The sequence below is a fragment of the Elephas maximus genome, chromosome 11, assembly GCF_024166365.1.
Source record: "Elephas maximus indicus isolate mEleMax1 chromosome 11, mEleMax1 primary haplotype, whole genome shotgun sequence".
Classification (NCBI taxonomy): Eukaryota; Metazoa; Chordata; class Mammalia; order Proboscidea; family Elephantidae; genus Elephas; species Elephas maximus.
Window position 1 is genome coordinate 57,262,624 of NC_064829.1, and position 21,861 is coordinate 57,284,484.

Here is a 21,861-nt window from a genome sequence, read left to right on the forward strand (position 1 = left end):
AGTGCTGCCATATAGCTTTGTGTGTGTGTCTCTTGGTGGACAGACATGCACATTTCTGTTGTGTTTATACCTAGGAGTGAATTCCTGGGTCATAAGGCACGCCCATGTTCAGCTTTAGTTTACGTGGAAATTTTTTTTGAGGAGTGTGATGATGGAACCAGACAGTAGGGATAAGGGAGGATGGATGGTGTCTGGAGAACTTGTTGAGGAGATCATCAGCCGAAGGGCAGAGAAACCAAATCACAGGGACTGGATCAAGTGAAGGGTTTTCTGTCTGTGGGGTGGATCCCATAGGAAACATTGGGGGGTGAAGACTGGAGAGGGTTGCTTTAGTGAGAAATTCAATTGTTGATGTCGCCGTGGTCACTGGGGGCTTCTGAACTCTGCCTAATTTTGGGGAGTGGAGCTTAACTCTAAACAAAGTCACCTCTCTGTGGACCCCCCAGTTTGCCTGGCTCTGCAGAGCCCCTAACTGGGGAGAAACTACCGCCATCAGGCTGGTACTGGTGGCAGTGGGCCAGGGGCAGCAGAGGCCTGGGTCGTCTCTGTACCTAATTGCATGCATCTGTAAAAAACACCAGTGAAACAAGGGCCTGTGCCTGCTGGGGGGAGGCTAGGAGTCCTCCATAGGGTCCTCTTGACTCTTTATGGGTGCACCAGCTAGCACATTTACTCCATTGGCTCACTCCAGCCTCTGTGCTTTCCAGGATGGCCAGCCAAGGGAGACAGGGAGGGGCTCTGCAGCCCTCTTGGGTTTAAACCTTAGGAATTACCGTCCACCCACTTATTTCTCAACATCCTTGCCAAGAAAATAATTCTGCCTTTTTAATCCCCTGTCTCTTCCAGAATGGCAGCAAAGACAACTCTCTGGACATGCTGGGCACAGACATCTGGGCAGCCAACACCTTTGATTCCTTCAGGTGAGTTCCCGGCCTCCTTTCTCTGTGGGGTATGGTCCCAGTTGAGACACTAGCTTACTTTGTCCTGTGCGCCAGTGCCAAGTGCCATGTGTAATCTTTGGGGCTGAGGAAATGTGGATTGCTGGCCAATCATGAGATAGAAAGAAACAAAGAGCGAGGACTGAAGTAGGGAGGATGAAGCTGAAGAAGGAGAAGGTCAGAGAGAGGAGATAGGAGATAGGGAGATCAAAGGAAGGAAAATGAGAGAGAGAACATCAAAGGGAAAAGAGAGATCTAAGAGAACGGAAGAGGAGGCAGAGAGAAGAGAGGCCTGGGGGAAAAGACAAGACAGAAACAGATAGTCCAGCCAAAGAGGAGAGGGAGAGAAAGCAGAGGGGGGGCCCTGGGGAGATGGAAGAGCAAAGGGAATGGCCCACTGTGGATGCTGGGCCTGATCTGGTGCCCATTGTGTCAAGGTTCAGGACAGCAGCTGTGGCCACAGACCCCCACTGCTCCCCACCTGAGGTTTGGAATGGGGTTGTCTGCAGAGGGGCCTGGCACAGATAGATTGTGAGTGGTTCAGACTCTAGAAGGTTTCTGGTGGACCAAGTTGGAGGGGCAGGTGTTGGCCAAGGTTCCTCAGGGCACGGGAACCACTGTAAAGTAAGCATCATGCCCATGCTTGTTTTCTAAGCATGCACTTCACACAGCAGGGTAGAGAGAAGGTGAGGATGTCCCATGGAGCCCCCTTCCTATGTCTGTGGGCACACAACTGACACCTCAGGCTCCATTCTGAGGGGCCCCTGCCCTTGCATGTGAGTGGCCTCCCCCTCCTGCCTGCGTCTTTCTGAGAACACTTCCTTGCCCGGGTTCAGCCTGGGGTACCTGGTCCTATCAGTAACTGGGCCTGTCTCCCCCTTGTCTCGCATTTCTCGCCCTCTAGTGGTGCCACCTGGGACCTGCAGCCCGAAAAGCTAGACTTCACCCAGTTCCACCGGAAACTGCGACACACGCCCAGGCAGCCTCTGCCACACATCGACCGAGACGGGTAAGGGGGAAGGGACCAGGGGTTCTGACACAGGGGTGGGGTCTGGTGGGCGCAGGCATGGCTGTACCGCAGCACCAGGTGAGCAGGCCGAGTAGGGGCTTTTCTAATGCCCAGATGCTTCTTTCTCCGCCGCAGAACTGCGGGCTTACCGGCTTCCCCCGGGAATGCCTCCAGCCTTCACAGCCGGCCCCTCCAGCCCACACTGCCCACGCCCCTCCCTGACCATCCGCGATGGCCCTGGGTTGTCAATAATCTGGCGCAGCCATCCTCAAATCTGAACCTGTATCAGAATCACCTGCAGGCTAGTGAGCACCCAGATCATGGGCCCCACTCAGAGTCCCTGATAGGGTAGATCTGCAGTGAGGCCTGGGAATTGCATTTCTCCCGAGCTCTCAGGTGATGCTGCCGGTCCGTAGACCGCTCTTGGAGAATCACTGCTCTAGTGCTTGATTTTACACGGGCTTATCTTGCCCTTTAGTTACTTCAGGTATTGGCAGTGCCTTCCCTTTTTAAAGACGTTGTCAGGGCCTGGGCTGACCCCACAGCGGGGATGAGACTCCAGCTGGACATGGGTGGGGAACAGTTGGCGTCTATTTTTTAAAAAATACTTTTTATTGAAGTAAAACTCACATAACATAAAATTAACAACTTTAAACAATTTAAAGGCATTGAATACATTCATAATGTATAACCACCACCTCTATTTCCAAAACATCTCCATCACCCCAAAATACCTGCCCCCTCCCCCCCACCCATTAAGCAATGATTCCTCATTCCCTTCTCTTCCAGCCCCTGGCAACCACCAGTCTGCTTTCTGTCTCTCTGGATTGACCTATTCTGGATATTTCATATAAATGGAATCATACAATATGTGACCTTTTGTGTCTGGTTTCTTTCACTTAGCATGTTTTTGGACATACTATATGCTACAGTTTATGTTGTAACATATGTTAGAACTCCATTCCTTTTCATGACTAAGTAATATTCCACTGTACGTGTATACCACATTTTGTTTATCTGTTCATCCACTGATGAACATTTGGGTTGTTTCCACCTTTTGACTATTGCAAATACTGCTGTTATGAACATTGTGTACAAGTATTTGTTTGAGTACCTGTTTTCAGTTCTCTAGGGTGTATGTCTAGGAGTGGAATTGCTGGGTCATGTGGTAGTTCAACGTTTAACTTACTGAGGGGCCTCCCAGCTGGTCTCCACAGCAGCCGCACCATTTTACATTCCCACCAGCAATGCACGAGGGCTCCAGTTTTTCCACATCCTTGCCAACACTTGTTATTTTCCTTTTTGTTTTTTATCATACAAATGGCTTCTATTTTTCCTTCCCTGTCCATTCTTATCTCCCAGTCACTTCAGATGTGAACGTAACTGATCCCACTGGACCCCTCCACTCCGCATGTGCTGTGCGGCACTCTTCTGCCTCTCACACATCCTCTTTTACTCCCCCTCCCCCACACACACACCCCTAGAGGCCACCCCACCCGTCTCTCAATAGCACTGGTCTCATAGTAGTGCAGTGAGGAGCAAGCCAGGAGACAGATGTTCCTGTCCCCATTGTAGAGGTAAGAGAAATGCTGCTCAGAGAGGTTAAACAACCTGCCCAAGTAGCAGAGCCATGATTTAAGACCAGGCCTTCTGACACCGTGCAATGTCTGGATAACTGTAGCAGGGTATTCTTAAATCAACTTAGCCCTCTTAAATTTTATGCAGAATTGCCTGCACAGTACCTGATGGGTGAGGCCATCATGGTATCGCTATCCCAGGCGCCCCAGGCTCTCACCTCCCTTCTGATTGCCCTGCCAGCTGTAAGCTCCGTCAGAACTCTTGAGGAGCTGTTTTCCTTTGGGTGGAGAGGAGAGATGGCTCCTGGAGGGCACTAAGCATGGAAGCACCCAGGTAGAAGGAGATAAAGCAAAGGAGAGACACAGCTTGAGGCTCCCCTGACCCTAACTCCGGCCTCCTCACCCTGCCTGCTGCTTGCCCAGCCACACCTCTAACAGCAGGGGAGCCATTTACCTGCTCACCTCCTGCACAGGGCTGTGTCCCCTACACGTTTGTGTTCAGGAAGGGCCACCTCCTGTCAGCAGGTGGCGATCAGGAATGGGTGCTCAGCAGGGGCGAGGCTTCCCATGTGCCTCAGGAGCAGGCTGGAGCTTGGGTTTGCCATGGGAACAGGACGAGCATTTCACATTTCTAAAGCCCACTGTAGCTGGCCTGCTGGGTCCCCCACGTGGAGCTGGGTACCTTGAGGAAAACACACGCACACGCACGCACGCATGCACATACACACACGCACACAGCTGTGTAAAATATGTTCCCACCCAGCAGGACCGTTCGGTCTACTGGAAAAAGGGGGCATAAACCCATTCGTGATTGAAACTGTATAGGGAAAAAGTGGTGTAGACATTTAGAGAGTAAACAGTGTAAAATAAGATGTCAGGTGGGCGGTTAGATAAAGTAAATGCAAACAGGATTAGAGCAGAGAGCACCTTTGCGGGGTGAACTGTCTGGGAAAGGCTTCTAGTAAGAAGTGGCACTGCCCTGGGAAGCTCCGTCTCTCTTGTGTTCCCTGGGAACACATAGATGGTAAACACAGTGGGGAAACTGAGGCCCAGAGGCTAGAAGTGATAGCACTGCCTTACTGACCGCAGGTGGCTCCGTGGGGGATGTGTGTTGAAGTCAGGCTTTCTGAAGGTGTCTCCACCATCCACACAAATTAGCTTCATAGCAAAGATACTACTTGGCAGTAGCGATAAGTGACTCTTCCACGAGGTAAGATCCCCCTGTGCTGGGAGGCAGGGTGCACTCTGAGGCCGGAGTAACCAGTGCCCTACTCACCAGCGGTGTCTGAGTCCTCGCCCAGGCTCACCAGACTTGCTGAGTCTCTTGGCATCTCCTTTGGACACCTGGCTCTCTGGCCAAACCCTCTCTCTGTTGGGCTCCAGGGGAGTCTGGGTGAAGCATCCTGCGGCCACCCAGTGGCTGGGCTGGGAACTGCATTGCCCTAGAATCCTGCTGCACTGGACAAGGACTCGGAGGCCCAGCCACTGCAGCATCCCAGAGGACGCAGAGCACCACTCAGTTGCCAAGGCCTCCTGCAGCCTGTGTTTCCATGGAGGGACAGGAATTGGAGAAAGCGGTTGCCTTGGAAACCCTGTTGGCAGTGGTGACTCAGCTGGTCTGTAGCAATCTTCTGCCCTCCCAACCTGCAGCTCTCAGGGAGGCAGGATGGGCCTCCCCTGTATGCCACCCGCGGCCCCACCTAGGGGCTGCTGAAGAGAGATGGAAAGCCACATCTGTAGGGTGCCAGTGGTGCCCGGCTTGTGGTTGGAGCTCAGTGCACGCTCTTGCCGCCCCGAGGGGAATAGGGTATGTGAGCTGGTTATGCCCACACGTCACATGGGGTGGGGGGGGGGATGAGCCATTGAGTTACTCCAGGAGTCCTCAGTTCCCTCCTCCCCAGTCCTCCCCCCACTGCTGTGTCTTGCACAAAACACAGATGACTGTGAGGCTGTTGGTGCTTTCTCAGGCCAGCCTGGCTCCACCAGGCAGATTTATCAGTTAAAGGATGGATGGATGTCTCCAGATCTTTCTCCACAATGTAGCCCAGCACATTGCGGGGGCGGGGGGGGGAGGCCAGGAGTTTTCCTCTTTTCCCTCATGCCTGTTACATCCACCTCACCTGCTCCCACTGCAGCGCTACCTGCCAACACCTGAGCTGCCCTGCAAGCCTCGCCCCTCCAGCTCCATCTTGGTCCTCTCCCTACCTCCTTGCGCCCCACCCCATTAGACACGGGGAACACATCGTGCCCTGCTCACAGCACGGTCTGTGCCGACCCCTTTTTCTTCTTGGAACACTCCCATCTTCTCTGTGCTTGGCCAGCTCGCGGCTCCCCTGACATCTCATCCTCAGGGAAGCCTTGCCCCTCCCTCTGCTCAAGACGCTGCTCCTCCGGGTTCTGTGGTGCACTCTGCTGGTCCCTGACACGGCGCTGCCCACCCTGCAATGGGAGGATTAGATGCCTTGTCAGTTACACCAGACGCCAAGAGGTCCAGTTCTGTGCACTCTTTACACCTGGATCCCAGCTCAGAAGTGTTTGCTGAAAAACTGAATGAGGCTTAAATCATAACCCCATGCCTGTCTTCCACCGAAGCTTTCGCAGGCTTTTGCAGCCAGCCATTCTCTTCCTCTGGCTGCCAGGGCTTTTAATACACCAACTCATGCTGCCCCCTAGTGGTGATCAGGCTTACCGACCTATTGGATGAGCTTAGGACTTTGTGCTGAGAGCTATGAGCTGTCGGAGGGCAGGAACCGCGTTGCATTTATTTTTGATGACCCCAAGAGAGCTAGACAGGGCTGAGAACATAAGCGATGCTTGGTAGGTATTTGAACAAATGAACGAATTACTAAATTTGAGAGCTGCGTTAACTGCAGCTGGGAAATGCTGCCACCAACCCACTGGGTGGCCCTCACTGTACCTCAGCCAATAATAGTAACAGTAAAAAAATAATAGTAACAGTAGTGTTAACTAATTGCACTTAGTAGTAACTGACTGCGCACTGGCCTTGTGTGATTCCCCGTTCTAAGTGTTTCCTTCATTTTAACTTGCGTAAAACCCATCACAACCCAGGGAGGCGGGGACTGCTGTTACCTTCACTTTGACAGGTGAAGAAACTAGGACAGCCAGAAACTAAGTAACTTGCCTGAAGTTGGGTTGGCTCTAGAGCCTGTGCTCTTAATCAATCCCCAGGCTGCCTCTCTGCCCTAATAATAAATGATAATAGCAGCAGCAGTAGTAATAATGATAGCACTAACTTTATATCATGCTTGCTGTGTGCTAGGCACAATTCTAAGCACTTAGATACATTAACTAATTTAATTCTCCAACTTTCTTACCATGTTGTTGTTGCTGTTGTTGGGTGCCATTGTCATGTTGATTCTGACTCATAGTGACCCCATATGACTGGGTAGAACTGCCCCATAAGGTTTTCCAGGCTATAATCTTTATGAGAGCAGATCACCAGGTCTTGTCTCCTGCAGAGCTACTGGGTGGGTTCGAACCACCAACCTTTTAGTTAGCAGATGAGTGCTTAACCATTGCACCACCAGGGCTCCTTTTTATGGTGTTAAGCACTGTTATAATCCCTGTTTTACAAATGAGGAAACTGAGGTACAGAGAGGTTAAGCGACTTGCCCAAGTCATCCAGTTAATAAGGGGTGAAGCCGGGATTCAACCCTGGCAGTCCAGTGTCATTGTCTGTACCCTTACATATGCAGAAGAAACAGACCTTTGCCGAGTGAACCTCTGGGCTAGCTCGTGGCTTTTGCTGGGGGTACACCCACTTAGGGCACAAAGATGAAACCTGCAGTGTCTGAGAGGGGCTTGCTGGACTAGCCTGTGTGGCCTTGAGGACATTACTTTGCCTCTCTGTTCACTGATTTCCCCCTGGATGTAATGGGGCAAGCAGGACAGGTTCTAGTAGGGCTGTGAAGAGCTTCGGAGTGTTCATTAGCAAGGATCTGTGCTACTTTGCCAGGAAGGGTCAAGGGGAACTACAGTAACTCTCACCTCCCTACATGCTGGATATCGCGTTAATGACCGCCTTTTTTATCCCAGGCGCCCTGGTGATTCCTGCCTGTGTGGCTGGCGTCCTGTGCCCTCATGGTAGGGCCTGTGTTGCTAGGCCTGGGGAGAAGTGGCGCATCTCCAGGGCCGCTTCCTCTGGGGTGGGACAGGCTGGTTTTCAGGCCTTGGGGAGGGCAGGACCAACTGTCTCCCGAGCACCCTCCCCTCCCTGCTGTTCAGGCTGGAACAGAATGTATGAATGAGCCATTCGTTCAGTGCCGTCCTGTCTTTTCTGGTCCAGGTGTGGCAAAGGGAAGCTGGAAGATGGGGAAGGGATCAACCTGAATGACATCGAGAAGGTCCTCCCGGCCTGGCAGGTAGGTGCAGGGGGAGAGTCCCCCTCGTCCCCCACCCCAATCCCAATGTCCCCTGTCCTGATCCTTTACTGGGCAGGGCCTAAGCACTCCAACTGGCCCCTTGCTCCAGCAGGGGGCGCCACCCTTGGTACGGCAGTGGGCAGTGGGCACCTGCCATGGTTTAGGGTGTCCCACTATGTCAGTGTGTATGGCACCCCATTCTCAGCTATGCCAGGGTCACTGGTGGCAGACCTGGTATGCCCCAGCAATGAAGTGGGCCATCAACTTGCACCTCACCTAACTTGGAAGTTTCTCCTGCAGTGAGTTCCGAGGCCGCTGGGTTCCTACTGTGGGTAGGACTGTTTTTAAAAGTGGAGTTTTCCTGCAAACCTCCAGGTATCTGCTGTGCCTGCCTAGTCTGCCGTCAATCAGGTTCCTTTCCCTGCATCAGGCCAGGCTCCAGGACAGGGAGGATTCACTCAGCAAAGGACAGTGACTCCAGGCCTCTAGATGCTTAGAGTGCTGGATTGTTGGCAGAAACAGTACAAATCTAGCGGCTTCCAGGGGTTGGGTTGGGGCTGCTGCAGGTAAGAGCGACAGACCCTCACCTGGCCAAGCCTTCGCCGCTGGTGACCTGCCACCACACCCCCCCCGTCACCCTTATGCCTTCCTGAGTCTCTCCTGTCATTTTCTTACGTCCCTTCTTCTCCTCCTGCTCCCTTTGTGTCCTTCCTGTATTGTGTGTTCTGTGTTCATGCCATAGGCCTGTTCGTGAGAGACAATGGCATGTACATAGCGTTAAGGCCTCAGCAAGCTGATTATGATACATGTTGGTGTGGTGTTTCTGTTTCTCCTGCTTGGGGTTTATTGAACTTCTGGGTCTGGAAGTTTATAGTTTTCATCAAGTTTGGATAATTTCCAGCCATTTTAAACCTAAAGTTGTAGCTGATAATGCTCATGGCTTGACCTCGCCTGGGGTGGTCACATCCCACATGGGTGCCATTAGGACAAGGCTGGTAGCCTTCTTGATCCCAAAGAACGGATCTCTGGTGGTGGAAACGGAGGTCCTGAGAGCGCAGGGGAAGGATGTTGCTGAGATTTCCTGGAGTTCTCTGACGCCCCTCACTGACAGGGCATCTGGCTCAGCAGTCCAGCTCAGACCCTGAGGGTCAGCTCACCTCACTTTAGCTTTTGGGGTGGGAAAATTCTTAATGTATGGGACTGTTCAGTGCAATATAGGATATTTACTGTACCTTGTCCTCCATCACTGACTATCAATAGTCATTTCCAAACACCCTGGGGGATGCTAAGCACCCCATTGAAGACTACCCAGAGGGGGGACACCCAGTGCTGGCCTGGGGGCCCCAGCACTGCCACGGGAGTCAGAGAAGCATTAGAGTGCTGCCAGCTCTGCTACCCAGCCCCCTCCCTACCTCATAGAGGCCCAGATCCCATCTCTGCCCTTACCCCTTCCCATCCACCCTCCCCTCTGCCTTCTGTCCATGCTCCAACCCTCACCAGACAGGAGCTTTTGTGACCTGACCCAGCCCACCTGTGTGGTCTCTGTCCCAGCTCGCTTCACCCAGCCTGTGCCTCTTGCCCCCAGGCAGCCCTGTCTGTCATCTCTCTTTGCTTTGTCATAGGCAGTCCCCTCTGCCTGAGGACTACTCATCCTGGCTCAGGACACCTCCTCTGTGATGCCCTCCCAGATGCACAGGTCTCAGTCCCATAGTCTGTCTGCCCAGCTCCCTAATCACCATATTCCTACCCCTGTGTATGGCTCCTGGCACATGGCACCTGCTTAATGGTCTGACTCCCCTCTTACATTATGGGCTGCTTGGGGGCTGGAGCCACGTCTCATTCACCTTCATAACTCCAGCACCCGGTATTCTTGAGTGAATGATTGTTGAAGAATTGGAGGGTCAAAGAGAGGTCTGGCTTCTTGTTCAGGCCGTCCCTCTGGGATGAGTTTCTCCAGTTACTTCCCTGCAGAACTTCCACAGGAACCTGGCTGTGCTCTTGCTGTGTGATTCTTGAGACATGTCTGTAAACATGCACACATGCGCACACACACACATGATTTCTCCCCCCATCTCTTGTATCAGGACATGATAGGGCATGGCATGGTATTAAGCCCCAAACCTCAGCAGCTTCCCACAGAGAATCTTCTTTCTTGCTTATTGAAATTCTGCCAAGGGTCCAGCTGGTCTCCAAGGCAGCTTCTTTCCAAAGTGGGGGCTCAAGGATCCAGTTGGCTTCCATCTCTGGCCCTGCCATGTCAACCCATGGCATCCAGGTGATCCTGGGAGGGGCAAAGAGAGACCTGGTAGTCATGGCCTAGAAGCATCACTTCCACTTATAGTCCCTTGGGCAGAACTAGTGACATCATCCGACCCAACTACAAAGGGGCTGGCAGGGGCCAGGGGACACACGGCTCCTTGGTGGGCAGTAAATGTTTCTGCCTTATCTTTTTCCTTCCTTCACTTGCTCACTTAACTCATCTTTGTGGGACAAGTGCTTTGCTCAAGCCTTTGAGAGAGAGAGAGATGCATAGGCTACAGTTCCCCGAAGAGGTGTGCAGTCTAGTAGAGGAAATGAGCAACGCTGGGTGCCTTGCCCAGGACAGAGCCCTGTGGGGTGCGTAGCCTCCCTCTCTCCCCAGTACAGCTGCAGTCTCTGGAGTCTGGGGCTTAAATGAATGGCTAAGCACAGAGCAGAAAGCCCCAGTGCACCCCAGATTTAATGCCTATTGTAGATTTCCAGGAAGTTCTAGCTTATCTCTGTACATGCCACAGAAGTGGTCTTGGGTAGGACTGCCTCAATCAGAGGGCAGGTGCTGACACCTGGGTGCCTGGCCAAGCCCCCTCCAGCCAAAGCCAAGGACCCTATCCCTGAGCATCCCACCTGGCTGTATTTCAATTACTGGAGCTGCTGGGGATCAGCCCTTGGAGCTGCCCAAGGACTTGGGGCAGAGAGTAGGTGCCCAAGTCCAAGAATCATGCCCTGTGCCTCTGTGAGCCCAAGTTGCCAGGCACAGTTCTCCACCCATGAAAGGCATTCAGTAGGCAAGGGCTGATGTTGGAATTGTGAATTGTCTTCACAATCTGCCTGCCCCGTAGTGGTGGCTGGAGGGAGAAGAACAGGTGAACCGGGATAGGTGGTGGCCAGTAGCCAGATTTTACAGCATTGCTCACTTAAGTGATCTTCAGGGGCCAAGGGCTTTGCTCACACCTTTGGGAGAGAGAGTTGCATAGGATACAGTTCCCCTCAGAGGTACAACGGGAGGGCAGCAGGGGGCTCTGAGCACAGTGACACGGATTCAGGGGCATCAGGCTTGGCCCAAGGGCGATGAAACTATGGGGCAGGGCAGGGCAGAAGCTGAGACACAGTTGGGCTTAGAGTGGGGCCCTGGGGTAGGTGCCATACATGAGGCTATTGTCCCACCTGCATTTTTTCGACTCCTCTACTGTGAATTGTGTGTGATGGCACAATGGTTAAGTGCTTGGCTACTAATCAAAAGGTTGGCAGTTCGAACCCAGCCAGCAGCTCCATGGGAGAAAGATCTGGTGATCTTATCCAGTAAAGATCACAGCCTATGAAAACCTATGGGGCAATTCTCTGTCACATGGAGTTGCTAGGAGTTGGAATTGACTCCACGGCACCCAACAACACAACTGTGAATTGTATATGAGAGGAGGGGGATTGGTCGGCCTGCCATCGTGGCAGTGGTTTGTATATTCTAGCTCCCATCATGTGTAATCCTGCCCCCTAATGGGGCCCTAGAGCCTGGTATGGTCCCAGGGTCTAGTATCGGTGGTGCCGAGACCATGCCAGGACAGAAAGCTGCATTGTGATCTGCTCCCACTAGAGGGCACTAGTGCACCACCCTGGAGGCTCCAAAAGGCTCCTCAGACCACACCTCTTCATTGATGCTTAGTGTGCAAGTTGTCCCCAAAATGGTCCAAGCCAGCTCTCAGGCCCTTCCTCCCCACAAGGGAGAGGATGAGGAGGTGAAGGAGACAGCCACACAGAGGTGTACGGACGCACCTAATTGTCCAAAAATGTCCCCTGCTGTGCAAAGACCTGACATCCTCCAGAGTCCTTTCTTCCCCTGAGACTCCTGGGAATCAGGTTGGCAAACTCCAGAAGCTTCTATCAGCTGCAGAGATGAGGAGAAGTGCTTTCCCACTGCATGAGGGGGTGCAGGTGGCATCCCCACACCTGCCGGCTTCACCTGGGCCTGCAGGGAGACCCAGAGTGGTGCGGAGTTTGGGGAGTCACAAGTGTTGACCTCTGTTCTTGGAGGGATGGGTGGCTGGTGGCCATGCTAAGGACAAAAGATGGGGCTCCGTAATCAAAGCCAAGTTAAACTTAGCCAAGTTCAGTGTGAGGGCAAGGAACTCGAGTCTGAAAAGGTCCAGCCGATTTTGTGTGGAGTGTTCCTAGACTTCGGCCCAAGACCACCCCGCCTGATTACCACCTGAGGGCTCCCTCACCTGAGGTGTGGTGACTGAGGGAGTGATTTCTCCTCAGTGTCTGGGAATTTGCATTTCTGTGCTCCGCAGGGTGCGGCCTCACCCCACACGTGCCCAACAGCTTCCTCAGATCACTCCCTAGACGGTCCCCTCATTCTCCTTCAGTGTCCTCAGGTCAGTGGAGCACAGAGGGCTGGACCACATGGCCTCTGTGCCCTGTGGAAATAACGGCTCTTTAGTCCACAGGCTGCCTTGTCCACTTATTGTGTCTTATTTTGTTTAGGAAAGTTTGCAACTAAATTCTGGGTCTGTCTGCAGTTACCAGCTCACTCTGACCTGAGAAGTTCTGTTCCTCTAGTTATTGACTTAGTTTTTTTGTCAGTTCTGACTCATAGACACCCTATAGGACAGAGTAGAACTGCCCCATACGGTTTCCAGTTGTAATCTTTACGGGGATCTGATTGCTGGATCTTTTCTTCCGGGGAGCAGCTGGTGGGTTCAGATTGCCAATCTTTGACCTTTTGGCGGCAGCTAAGTGCTTAGCCATTGGCAACCAGCACCCCTTAGTAGTATATAACTTGTAAACTCAGAGTTTTGCAGTAGGTGTGGCACACACACTAAGTAACAAAAGTAACCAAGGCAAATGGAATTTCTTGAGACATTGTGTCCAAGGACTGAGAAGCAGCAGGACCCAGGGAAAAAACAGGAGGGAACAGTTAGGCTTGGGTTTAAGCCCCTCTTTGTGCTCAGATACTGACAGGGTGAGAATTCCCCAGAGGAACCTGAAGGATAAATGCGCTCTGAGAATGAAAATCACTGCAAGCTGGAATGATGACCAGGTTACCCCCACTACCCTCCGCCATTGGAGGCATAGAGGTGATGGAACATGCAGGAGCACCTTGCTCCTCCAGCAGGTGGCGCTGGTGCTGTTTGGTAACAGGGTTGGTAAGAAGATAGCCACCCCTGGCAGAAACACCGACTGGCTTGAAGCTGCAAGTGGGCCTGCTGTAGTCCTGTTCCCAGCCCTCCAGATGGGAAGGAGTGACTTTATCTTTCCCTAGAGCTGTGTCAGCCCTGTTGCCAAGTCTTCTGGAAACTTCCAGGGTGTGCTAACTCACAGGCATAAGGATTATTAAAATCACCCAAGACCCAAGAAACAAAGTCATGTGAACCAAGCCCTGTCGTTCCCCCAGGCACTGTCCTCTTCCTCAGGAGGTGTAGCCTGACTTCATTCAGTCCACCAGTACTGACTGAGCACCTTTATGTAGACCAGACATTGTTTTTGCCGCGATGGACCCATTTAAAATGCAGGAGCCAGGTACCTTCCCAGGGGACAGGAACATTATATTCTCTTTAAAAAAAAAAAAAAGCTGCTGTCAAGTTGATTCTCACTCATGGCAAGCCCATCTGTGTCAGAGTAGAACTGTCCTCCAGGGGGTTTCAGTGGCTGATTTTTCAGAAGTAGATCTCTAGGCTTTTCTTCTGAGGCACCTCTGGGTGGACTTGAACCTCCAACCTTTCAGTTAACAGTGCATTAACCTTTGCATCGCCCAGGGTCTCCCATATTCTCCTAAACCCATTGCCATGGAGTCAACTCTGACTCATAGCGACCCTGTAGGGCAGAGTAGAACTGCCCCATAGGGTTTCCAAGGAGTAGCTGGTGGATGGAATTGCCGACCTTTTGGTTAGCAGCCGAGTTCTTAACTACTGCACCAACAGGTCTGGCATATTCTCCTAGTGCCCCCTTCCGGAGAATTCCACAGTGATCATCGCACCAACAGTAACACTAGCAAACATTTGCTGAGTGCTTCCCATGCTTCAGGAATCGTGATGCGTGCTTTCTTTCCGTTTCTTATCTTACTCCTCTTCATGTCCTCCCTGTAGAGCGCATACTGTTATTGACCTCATATGGCACATAAGGTGGTCTTTGGTCAGATGTCACCTTCTCGGTAAGGCCCTTTCACACACCATCCCCACAGTCCACATCCCCCTGCTCATACCATTCTTCTGCAGAATGCTCCTTACAAAATGCTTTTTTACTCATTTTGTAACCTCCCACTGGAATGTAAGTTCCACGAACCCACCGCCCTTGGGTCGGTTCTGACTCATAGCAACTCCATAGGCTTTCCTAGGCTTTAAATCTCCACAGAAGCGGACTGCCAGACCCTTCTCCTCGCTGGTGGTTTCAAACCACCGACCCTTCAGTTAGCAGTAGATCACTTTAACCACTGCACCACAAGTGCTCCTGTTAAGTTCCACAAAGGCACATACCAAACCACAAACACTGAAACTGTTGCTGTCGAGCTAATTCCGACTCGTGGCGACCCCATATGTGGCAGAGTAGAACTACTGCGTAAGGTTTTCTTGGCTGTAATCTTTGTGGGAACAGATTACCAGGCCTTTCTTCTGCGCCCCCCACTGGGTGGGTTTGAGTTGCCAAACACGCTCGTTGCTGGGTGCTGTCAAGTGAATTCCAACTCAGAGCGACCCCATGTGACAGAGTAGAACTGCACCGTAAGGTTTTCTTGGCTGTAATCTTTTTTTTTTTTTTAAGTTGTGCTTTAGGTGAAAGTCCACAGCTCAGGTTAATTTCTTATTCAAAAATTTACACATGTATTGTTTTGTGACATTAGTTGCAATCTCCACAAAGTGACAGCATACTCCCCCTTTCCACCCCAGCTTCCCTGTGTTCATTCAACCAGTTCTTGTCCCTTCCTGCCTTCTCTTCCTGCTTTTGGACAGGAGCTGCCCATTCGGTCTCTTATATCTGATTGAACTAAGAAGCACATTCCTCGCATGTATTATTTTTTGTTTTATAGTCTTATCTAATCTTTGTCTTAAGAGTGGGCTTCGGGAATGGTTTCAGTTTTGCGTTAACAGTGAGACCAGGGGCCGTACTTTCAGGGGTTCCTTCAGCCTCTGTCAGACCATTAAGTCTTGTCTTTTTACATGAATTTGAGTTCTACGTTTTTCTCCTGCCCTGTCCAGGACTCTCTGTTGTGTTCCCTGTCAGAGCGGTCATTGGTGATAGCCGGGCACCATCTAATTCTTCTAATCTCAGGCTGGTGGAGTCTCTGGTTCATGTGGTCCTTTAGTCCTTTTGGGTGATATTTTCCTTGTGTCTTTGGTTTTCTTCATTCTCTTCTGCTTCAAGTGGAATGGGACAAATTGATGTATCTTAGATAGCTGCTCACAAGCTTTTAAGACCCCAGACACCACTCACTAAAGTGGGATATAGAACATTTTCTTAACAAACTTTGTTATGCCAGTTGACCTAGATGTCCCCTGAAATTGGCTGCAACCTCTACAGAAGCAGATCGCCAGGTCTTTGTCCTGCAGAACAGCTGGGTGGGTTTGAACTGCCAACCTTTCGGTTAGCAGCCACGTGCTTAACCATTATGCCATAAGGGCTCCTTCCAAACATGCTAGGTGCTTATTAAATATTGGCTAAATGACTAAATGAGCCCTAGCTGGCACTTGTCCCACAGGAGCTCACACTCAGCACCCCAGTCCAAAATTTGTGCCCCCTCTGCAGTGGCCACCATGGACCAAACACTTGCTGAGCTGTGTGCTTACATATATTGTTTCGTTTAATTCTCATGACCACCCTATAAACTACAAGCACTATTATTATGGTCATTTTACAGATGAGAGAACTGAGATGAAATACTTTGCCCAAAAGCACATGATTTATACATGGGGGAGCTGGGATTAGAATCCAGACAGTCTGGTTCCTCTGACAGCCCTTTGTAAGGAGTGACGATGAGGAGGAACATCTGCTGGGAAACGACGTTCTAATCCTAGGCAACTCAAGGAGCCCTGTTAGCACAATGTTTAAGCGCTCAGCTGCTAATGAAAAGGTTGGTGGTTCGAATCCACCTAGCAGCTTTGTGGGAAAAAGACCTAGAGATCTGTTCCCGTAAAGATTACTGCCCAGAAAACCTATGGGGCAGTCCTACTTTGTCACATGGGGTTGATATGAGTCAGAATCAACTCGACAGCACCTGACAATAACTGCGTAGCCAAGTACAGGCAGGTAGGGGTGAATGCCATTGCCTGAATAAGCAAACACAAGAAGATAGGTGTCCTTTTCTTCCCCTCTACAACTGAAGGCATAAGAAATGGTATGAGAAGGAAAAAAAGAGAGAGAGAGAAAGAAAAAAAGCCCCTCCTGACACCTTTGAAAGAGAAAGATAGGATTTTTACTTTTTTTTTTTTTTTAACCAGAGAGGTTTCCAGGGACCTCCACATCCCTGCTGACCTGGAGACCCTGGGTCAGCGGTCAAGCAGGAGGGCTTACCCAGGAGAGGCCTCTGCCACTCCAGCCACCTCCCCTGCCAAGTGCTTCCTCCCTCAGGACAAAAATAGGCGCTGCTACAATAACGGAGACCAGAAGTTCTTCAATCCATGGTTTCCTGTCTGAGGCCGCCAGGTAGCAGGGTCCATTGGGAATGAACAACGTGCTCTGTGAGGCGAGCCTGTATTTATTTTTGTTGTTTGTGAGGGCTTTTTAGTTTTTACTATTATTGCTTTGGAGGTGAAGACTTTTGTTGGACAACCAAGAAAGTTTTTTGAGAAGAGGCAACTGGCCAGGTCTGGACTAGGTTTCCACATGGGCTTTCTGCTCACCTCCATTCAGGGTGAGGTGCAGGGAGCAGGTGGGGTGGAAAGTGCTTCCTGGGCTGGGCAGGAGTGGCTCCGAAGGGTCTGGAACACATAACTCCTTTGTATGACACCTCAACTGTCTAGATTGTGGCAAGGATCTAAGACAGGGCTTGGCAAACTTTGATCCACAGACCAAGCCCAGCCGTAAGGCTGTTTTTGCAAATATAGTTGTATTGGAACACGGTCGCACCCAATCGTTTGCTCATTGCCTATGGCTACGTTTGTGTTGCAGCCACAGAGTTGAGTAGTTGCTACATGTACTATATTGCCTGCAAATCCTAAAAGGTTTATTCTCTGGTCCTTTACAGAAAAAAAAATTTCCAAACACCGATATAAACAGAAAAAAAAAAAAAAGCCCTGAAGAGTTAAAAGCAGGTAGCAAAAACCCTGAAGCTCATTCACTTTCATCATCCGAGAGCCGTCTAGTTCCACACACAGAACGTTGTATAGTTCTTCCAACATAGTTCCTCTGGAGCTTCCGTTTCTTCAGCTGTTGAACCTCCATTGCAAGGCTGTTGTGAGGGTCAAACTATAAATCAGGTCATAGAATGAAAGCTATGTGTAAATTGAAAATGTTCTACGGTGGTGAAGTGGCCTTCCTAAGTGGCAGAGTTTCATCTGGGAGCCAGTACACTCTCCTCAGAGTGGGTGAACTTGACCGTGTCATAGTTACTTAGTCCTGCTATAACAGAAATACCATAAGTGGATGGCTTCAACCAACAGAAGTTTATTCTCTTACAGTATAGTAGGCTAGAAGTCCAAATTCAGGGTGCCAGCTCCAGGGGAAGGCTTTTTCTCTTTCTTGGCTCTGGGGGAAGGTCCTTGTCATCAACCTTCCCCAGATGAGGAGCTTCTCAGTGCAGGGACCCGGGGTCCAAAGGATGCACTATGCTCCTGGCTCTTGTTTCTTGATGGTATGAGGTCCTCATGTCTTTCCACTCGCTTCTCTCTTTTATATCTCAAAAGAGATTGGCTTAAGATGCAACCTAATCTTGTAGATTGAGTCCTGCCTCATTAGCAGAACTGCCTCTAATCCTGCCTCGTTAACATCATAGAGGTAGGATTTACAACATAGGAAAATCACATCAGATGACAGAATGGTGGACAGTCACACAATACTGGGAATCATGGATTAGCCAAGTTGGCACACATATTTTTTGGGGACACAATTCAATCCATAACAGGTCCCTTCTCTGTGGTTTTGGGAGGGTGGGATGGGTGGAGATTCTGTTGGGTTTTCTCTCAGTTCCTTCTGAGACTGAGATTTAAAAAAGTAGCCGTCTGTCTGCCATAGACTTTATTCTGGGCCTAGAGCTGCCTCTGTTCCCACACCTCACCACTGTGCTTGAAGCCCACTCCCACCCACTCCAGCCCTCTCACCTGGAGTGTCCTTCCTGCTCCCTTGCCCACATCTGCCCTGCTCATGGCCCAGTTCAAATTTTACCTCTGAAACCATGCAAGAGAGATCAGACCATATCAGCCCTTGGAGATTTCTCCATCCTTGGAAGCTTGAAGAACTTGATTCTAAGCCAGTTTTGAGTCTCTCCAGGTGGTTCATGCCTTTCTCTGTTTGTGCTTCCTAAGGAGGGAGATCTCAAACTGGGTTTGGGGATGGCTAGGGAGGTGGACCTGCAGGAAGACAGGCCCTTGCGAAGAGACGGCATGGTGTTAAGGGCTGGTGTGATGTAGTGAATTACTTAATATGACCCTTCTAGCCATAGTCTTTGTGACTCCAACACAATGATTGGGTGGGACTATGCAAATATGATGCTTGTGGCCCACCAAGGGATTGGACAGCTTGCTGCTAATGCAAATAATGTGCATAGGACCCCCGTGGGAGTGGGGTCATGCAAATAAGGTGTATGGAACCTTGTAGGGGATTGATCAGTTTTGCCATTCTGCTAGGCTTAAAATCAGAGCCAACCCCAGAGCAGAGAGGGCTCCTCACTACCACTAAGAAGAAGAGCCAGGAGTAGAGTGCATCCTTTGGACCTGGGGCGCCTGAGCTGAGAACCTCCTAGACCCATGAAAAGAGCGAGAGAACTGTAACACCAGAGATGGTGAGGAGCAGCAGCAAGTGTAACAGAGAAGCAACAGCAAGCACGGCAGAGCAACAGCAGCAGCAGAACCAGGAGACCGGCACGAAGGCAGTACAGTGGGCTTTCTAGCCCACGGAGTGAGGTGGCTACAGTGGTCTTGGTGACCCACAGGGTGAGAAAGCTGAGAGCCTTTGGGCAGGAGGCTTGCTGGCAGAGTGGAGTGCCTCCAGGTACTTGGCAGAGCTAGTCTCGAAGACTCACTTGTTCGAGACAGCTGAGTGCCTTTGGGCCAAGGCTTACTGGTGGAGTATGGTGCCTCCAGGCACTTACTGGCAGAGCTAAAGGGCTTTGTAACGCTTGACCGAGCAGGGCAGAGGCCAGGCCTGAGCAAGGGCCAAGGGCTGAGAGAGGAGTCTGTCCTCAGGGGGCTGAGAGGAGACTGTCCTCAGGGGACCGAGAGGAGCCCCACATGGCCAAGAGGAGCTGAGATAGCTGTCCTACACTGAAGGTGGGAGACGTTGCCTACATGCTTCCTGGTCCTGATCCCAAGTTGTAACCCGTTGATCTTGATTCCGAGTTGTAACCCATTACTTCCTAATAAACCCTGTAACTGTGAGTATGGTCTGTGAGTTCTGTGTGGCCATTGCAGCGAATCATCAAACCCAGCAGAGAAGTAGAGAGTTCCATGGGAGGGATGGCTGGTGTCAGAATTTGTGAAGCCGTTGGAGAGAGGAGGTATGTCTGACCTCCCCCTCACAGGAATCAGCTTTGGGCTGATGTTGATCTTGATTCTCCTCCCCCTCGTGAAGTTAGATGAGGAGATCTGGCGCTGCTGCCATGCCGTTTTTACAGGTGGGCGAAGGAGGCTGATGGGGGTGAGGAGTCTAGGATCATCAAGGGATATTTCCATATTTCCGTAAGTAGAGAGGGCAATTGGCAGAGGCCCTCAAGGCCTTTGAACCTGCCCAAATAGGGACTGGCCCGATGGTGTTATGCAGGAAAATGCATCATAGAAGGAGGACTTGGGAAGCGGAGGGCTAGGGCTGACCAGTCCATGTGCCCTCCTCCTACAGACTGGTGGAGAATTCCTAGGCTGTACACATCTCCCCTTAGGGGCCAGGGAGGAAACTTTGTTAGTTTTTCAGGGACAGGCTAGGGTACCTTACAAAGAGGACTTGTCCCCAGTGGAGAGCTCATCTTTTCCATGCCTGCATCAGGCCAGACCTTACCCAGAATCTCTTGGTGTGTGCCAGAGACCTTGACCAGTCAGGTGGGCAGGGTGTTGAGGTCAGCATGAGATGGGGAGCCCTTGGGGGGCAGTAGGCCCAAGTCAGACCAGACTGAAGACCACCTTCTTCAAGGTCTTGGCTAAGCCAAAGACATCTTAAAGGGAACTGGAGCTGCCTCACTCAGCCCTGCTGGTGGAAGGAGCTGAGTGGGGGAGGGGAAGGTATTGTCGGGGTGTGAAGCATCCATTAGCCCTTTATTAGCCGGTGTGCCGTTTCTGGCCACCTTCTCCTTCCTGGCGGCTGCGAGTTTTGGAGGCGGAGAAGCCCGGTTATTTTCGTTTACCCAGATTCTCTCACCAGGAACTACAGCCGGCAGAGGGGCTGGGGGAGGACAGGGCTACGTGCTGTCCAGCAGGCATTTGTGAATGGGCCCCAGCTCCCAGGCCGCCCTGTCGGCAGGCCACCCCCCCTCCCCGGACACGCCGACTGTCGCTGGCTGGACATGGGTTTTTCTAGCAATGCAGTGTACTCTGGCCAGGCAGGAGGAAGCTTTCTTCTGGCCCAAGAACAATAGCAGGGTCAGCCCGGGGACCTCCCTCCTACACCCTCTTCCTTCCATTGTGAGCTGCTGCACAATCCCAGGCCGCTCGGGTCTGCACAGCCGGGGGCCGAGCCCAGGAGAGAGTAGCAGCGTGTGACACCTCCATTCGTGGCCTCTGCTTCCCAGGCTGGACCTGGGTTCAGAAGGCAGCAGATGGACAAACAGATCAAGTGTGTGTGAGTGGCCACAGGGTCCTGGTGCTCAGCAAGGGGCTGCCAGCTGGGTGAGGTCACTGGCTGGATGACACTCCTGCCCCTACTCCCATTATACAGATAGGGAAACTGAGATCCAGAAAGGTAATGGGTTTACCAAACTTCTTATTGTTCTGCTTCACAACTCTTCACTGATTGCCAGTGGGGAAACCCAAGACTTTCCAGCCTGATCCAAAAGGTCACCCAGCCCCTGCTGGCCTTCCAGGTGTCTCCTGTGATTTCCAGCTTATCTGTGCTCCAGCCATGGTGGCTGATGGATGCCCTTGATGCAGCGCTGGGCTCCTGCCTTAAAGGTCCTTCTTCCCACATCTGCCTGCCTGACTGCCTGCCGCACACCTGCTCTTTAAAGGCTCTGCTCAAAGGTCACCTCCTTCATGATGCCTTCCCTGATAACCCACCTCTCCCATGTGCTGTGGTTTGTTGATTCACCTTGGGGTCCTCCAACACTTAATATATGCTGACATTTTTGAAGGGTTGTTGTTAGCTGCCATCAAGCTGGACCCCAACTCATGACAACCCCATGCATAGCAGAACAAAATGCTGCCTGGTCCTGTGCCATCCTCATGATGAGTTGTGGATGTGGCCGTGATGAGTAAGGTTTTCACTGACTGATTTTTGGAAGTGGATTGCCAGGCTTTTCTTCCTGGTTCATCTTAGTCTAGAAGCTTTTCAGAAACCTGTCCAGCATCCTAGCAATATGCAAGCCTCCACTGACAAATGGGTGGTGGCTGCACAAGAGGTGCATTGGCCAGGAA

At 51.4% G+C, this 21,861-nt stretch overlaps 1 protein-coding gene across 5 annotated transcripts in view; it reads left to right on the forward strand.

Annotated features, from left to right (window-relative positions):
* The window catches only part of CTIF (cap binding complex dependent translation initiation factor), a 301,119-nt gene that overhangs the window by 95,290 nt on the left and 183,968 nt on the right, over positions 1–21,861 (forward strand). For all 5 annotated transcript variants that reach the window (XM_049902306.1, XM_049902308.1, XM_049902309.1 and 2 more), the window contains 3 exons: positions 847–920; positions 1,843–1,947; positions 7,831–7,906. In XM_049902306.1, the coding sequence (XP_049758263.1) occupies positions 847–920; positions 1,843–1,947; positions 7,831–7,906 (255 nt within the window). The remainder of the gene's footprint in view (positions 1–846; positions 921–1,842; positions 1,948–7,830; positions 7,907–21,861) is intronic.